We start from the raw sequence: 3,604 nt of genomic DNA on the forward strand, positions 1-3,604 counted from the left end.
AGTGCTGTTACAGCAGACAGAATGTGATAAGCACAAGTAGTCTCCTACACTTCACATCCTTGCTACTTTGTTCTGGGTGTTGTCACTGAGCAGCATCTAACACAAGTTCTGCCCTGGTCAGCTGGCTGCCTTAGCTTGAGCCCTGATGGCAACGCCGTGACGTGATGTTAGTATTGCTGTTTTCTCCTCGTCAGAATACTCTGCCTTTTGAAGGAAGCAGCTTCTTGGTTATTTTGTTTTGTTGTTGAATTTTATTAATTTACAATATCTATATTCCATATAGTTATAGATGTTTTGAATATGATCATCTGTGGTGCTGAGAATTTTTGTAGAAAAGGTATACTCAGTTCCAAAGGTGTAATAAGGATGTTAAAGAAAGAACCCCCTGTTGTGTTGACCAGTGATGATGCTCCCACCCCCTGACCAATGGTGGAGAGGAATATGAAGAGAGAGGTGGTGCTGGGGGGATCTTGGGGCTGCTGGGCCTGTCATACTTTTTCCAGGCAGAGGTTTTACAGGTGTTGCCCCCATGCCGACCCTGTGGGGGGGGGCCACTCCCACATCCTGAAGGATGGAGGAGAGGAGCGGGAGGGTAGAGTTGGTGCTGTGGGGGGCTGGGAGCTGTGGGGCCTGGTATGCTTTCCCCTGGCTGTGGTTTTCTGGGTGTCGGATGATGCCCTCAAACTGCCACCCTGTGGGGGCTGCTCCAACCTCCTGAAGGATGGTGAAGGAAAGTTGGTGACAGTTCCTGGGGGGGACAGGGGGCTGCTGGGCCAGTTGGCTTCCCCCAGGCAATGGTCATCCGTCTGTTGGATGATGTCCCCAGGTCTATACTCTGCTGGGGTCGCTTCCATCCCCTGATGGATGGTGGAGGGGAGGGTGAGGGCAGAGATGGTGCTGGAGGCTGACAGGCCTCTCAGGCTTCCCTGAGGCAGTGGCTGCCTGCGGGTGACACTTTGAGGGAGCCACTGCCAACCCCTGAAGGATGGTGGTGGGGGAAGGGAGGGTGGTGTTGATGCCAGGGTGCTGCTGTTTGGGTGCTAGCCGATGACTGCAAGCTTCCAAACCAGGTGGGTCCCTCCTGTCCCCTGAAAGAGGTGTTGATGCCCAAGGTGGATAGGGGCTGCTGGGCCTGATGTACTTCCCAGGGGCCACGGAGCCTGGGCTGGTGGGCTACGGGGGCTGCACTGGGGGCAGCTGAGCCCGACAGCCGTCAGGCCTGGCAGGGGCCGCTCTGGTGGTGCTCTGCGGCTGGTGGGCAGATTGTCACTGCACAGGCACCGGTTGTTTGTGCCACGTCTTTTCTGTGCGGCGCACTGAGGCGAGCAAGCTGTTTGTCCAAGCGTGAGGTTGCTGCGGGCAATATGCTGGACTGCAGCATCTTCAGCAAGGCGCCTGCAGGGAGAGAAACATGCTGAGGGCACAGGAGAACCCCCTGCTCTCCTTCCTCACAGTGCATGATTGAGTCACTCTCAGCTCCGGGCCTGTCTCAGGCCCAGCAGTAAGAACATGCAGCAGGAATGGCGAGGCCAGTTAAATGTCTGACAGTGTCAATCTCAGACAGTGTTAGGCAACAACTAACTGGCTTCTCTATGCTGCTTTAACTAGAAATGCCTCCTTGCTCACAGGATCCCTATAGTAAAGAGAGGGGGCAGGATGGGGTTGGGGGTGAACAAGAACTCACTGGTTTATCTGCCTCCGTTGTCGGACAAGACGATAGCACGAAAACATTGCCATCAGCATGGTAACGAAGATAGCTGCACCGAATCCCAGGCAGTACTTCTCGATAAAATTATTGTCTGTGGCATTTGCGTGTTCCTCACCATCCGCACCTGGAAAAACAATGTGGATCTGTTTCACCAGCTGCTGCTTTGAGTGACATGGACAAGAACAACCACAGGAAGGATCCCGCTCCGGGCTGCTGTTGTGCCTGGTGGCTCAGGGGAAGCACAGCAAGCTCTGGAATGCGGGGTCTGTGCACAGGAGGTACTATGGAGGGTCCTGTTTCCTCTCCTTATCTGCTGAATGTGGTTCTGGTGGCCTAGTTCCCAAAAGGACAAAGTTCCTAAGTCCCTGGGAACTGGCTGCAGTGGGAGGGGAGCAACCTCTAACCACGGCCACGGAGCTCTATGAGCGGCCCTTACCTGGAGTGACAGTTGTTGTGTGCATGGCCTCTATTACTCTCAGGGGGACAGTCAGTGTGCGAACTCTGCCATTCCAAAATGCAAGCCAGCGCATAGGTGCTCCACCTGTCTCTTTAGAAAGGAGGTAAGGGAGTGGGACTGTAAGTAACTGCTTCTCATCAGGAAGATGGTGCAGTTTCTCCACATGTATTTCTAGAAATTCAGTTTCACAAGCCTTTCAGGGAACAGACGGAAATACACCTACCACGTGCTTTGTCCTTCATGATTTTCATTAGCAGAGGGGGCAGTGTCTGCAGATATTTTCCTGTTTCCAGGGCCTCTTTCTGTTTCTCAGGACCTAAACAGAAAGCATTAAGATAACTTTCAGACAAACAAGGTATTAAACTGAACGGTCTTTTCAGTGAAGTCAGTAACGACAACAGCCACCCCTGGGATGCCTGTGGGGTTCCAGCACAACTAAGGATTTAGCACGGCCTTCCCTGGAGGCACTTCTGCAACCAAAGAATGAGAACTTTTCACCACACACTGCAGCTTACCTAAACGCATAACGGCATCACTGAATGGGACCAGGGCATTGTGCGAGGGCAGGGCACACACACACAGGTGTGCATTCTCACTCACACCTGCAGACGCGCCTGGCTGACATTAGGACTGTGAGCTGGCATCTCTCAAAGGAAGTAAAATCTCATGACATGGTATGCTGTAATTTCTCTCTTCCTTAGGGACCTGCAGTGACTGGAAGGGGCTCAGGTGATGACATGGCACTCAGACCTGGGTCAAAAGTTGCAAAGCTGCAGAGAAGCCAGGTGGGCAGTTGGCTGGCACTCAGCAGCTTTCCAGATACTCTCTCCAGGCCATGTAAAACAATCTTCAGAGAAGGCATAGAAGAACATTTGGCCCCTCAAGGTTTTTTTAGTGGGGAGATCTCTGATGTATGGAGACAAAGTTAACGGGATGCTGGGAGCATGCAGCACCCAAGAAACAGTGACTACCCAAGCTTCTCATGGAGAAGAAATCACCAGGCAGTGAAAAGATGAACCCCTCCTGAACTTCCACAGCCAAATATGAGCAAAGATCATGAGATGAAGACTGGTGACTTACCTCTGGCATCCACCCCAGGCTCAGGGACGCAACTTTGCTTTCGAAATGCACCAAAGGGGCCTGCAGGCACAAGAGTGATCAGACACAGGTGAGGAGAGCTTCCGCTGCGCACTGGGGTCTACCTTGTTTTTTTTCCTGCAGTGACCTGTGAGGACTGGCTGCAGGTCAGGGAATGACATGGCCCAAACAGCAAAGGAATAGGAGCAAAGACTGGCAAGGGCCGCCTTCCCACTGAAATGTGACAATTCTCCAAGTAAAGAAATACTAATGACTGATCTGTGTACGACCTTCAAAGCACAAAGAGACTTGAAAGACCTTTGGAGAGCCTTACGTACCCAAATAAGCTATTATAGCACTAA

General features: G+C 52.2%; 1 protein-coding gene across 1 annotated transcript; it reads right to left on the reverse strand.

The window, feature by feature from the left end:
* Positions 1 to 318: 318 nt before the first annotated feature.
* LOC146757293 (uncharacterized) lies at positions 319 to 3,299 on the reverse strand. Its single transcript, XM_085523246.1, has 5 exons — positions 3,246 to 3,299; positions 2,389 to 2,481; positions 2,145 to 2,255; positions 1,685 to 1,832; positions 319 to 1,395 (listed from the first exon to the last, which is right to left on the reverse strand). The coding sequence occupies exons 2-5, from the start codon at positions 2,414 to 2,416 to the stop codon at positions 1,041 to 1,043; spliced, it is 642 nt and encodes a 213-aa protein (XP_085379372.1). The 5' UTR covers positions 2,417 to 2,481; positions 3,246 to 3,299; the 3' UTR covers positions 319 to 1,040.
* Between the last annotated feature and the right edge of the window lie 305 nt (positions 3,300 to 3,604).

This window comes from Coturnix japonica, chromosome 23 (assembly GCF_054131305.1).
Source record: "Coturnix japonica strain WE chromosome 23, WE-NBRP24, whole genome shotgun sequence".
NCBI lineage: Eukaryota > Metazoa > Chordata > Aves > Galliformes > Phasianidae > Coturnix > Coturnix japonica.

Excerpts from the sequence above, each read along its gene's own strand:
- LOC146757293 (XM_085523246.1), bottom strand. The coding sequence starts at position 2,416 with ATGAAAATCATGAAGGACAAAGCACGTG. Across the intron at positions 1,833-2,144 it reads CACAACAACTGTCACTCCAG|GTGCGGATGGTGAGGAACAC; the intron begins GTAAGGGCCGCT and ends TTGTTTTTCCAG. Across the intron at positions 1,396-1,684 it reads CAACGGAGGCAGATAAACCA|GCGCCTTGCTGAAGATGCTG; the intron begins GTGAGTTCTTGT and ends CTCTCCCTGCAG.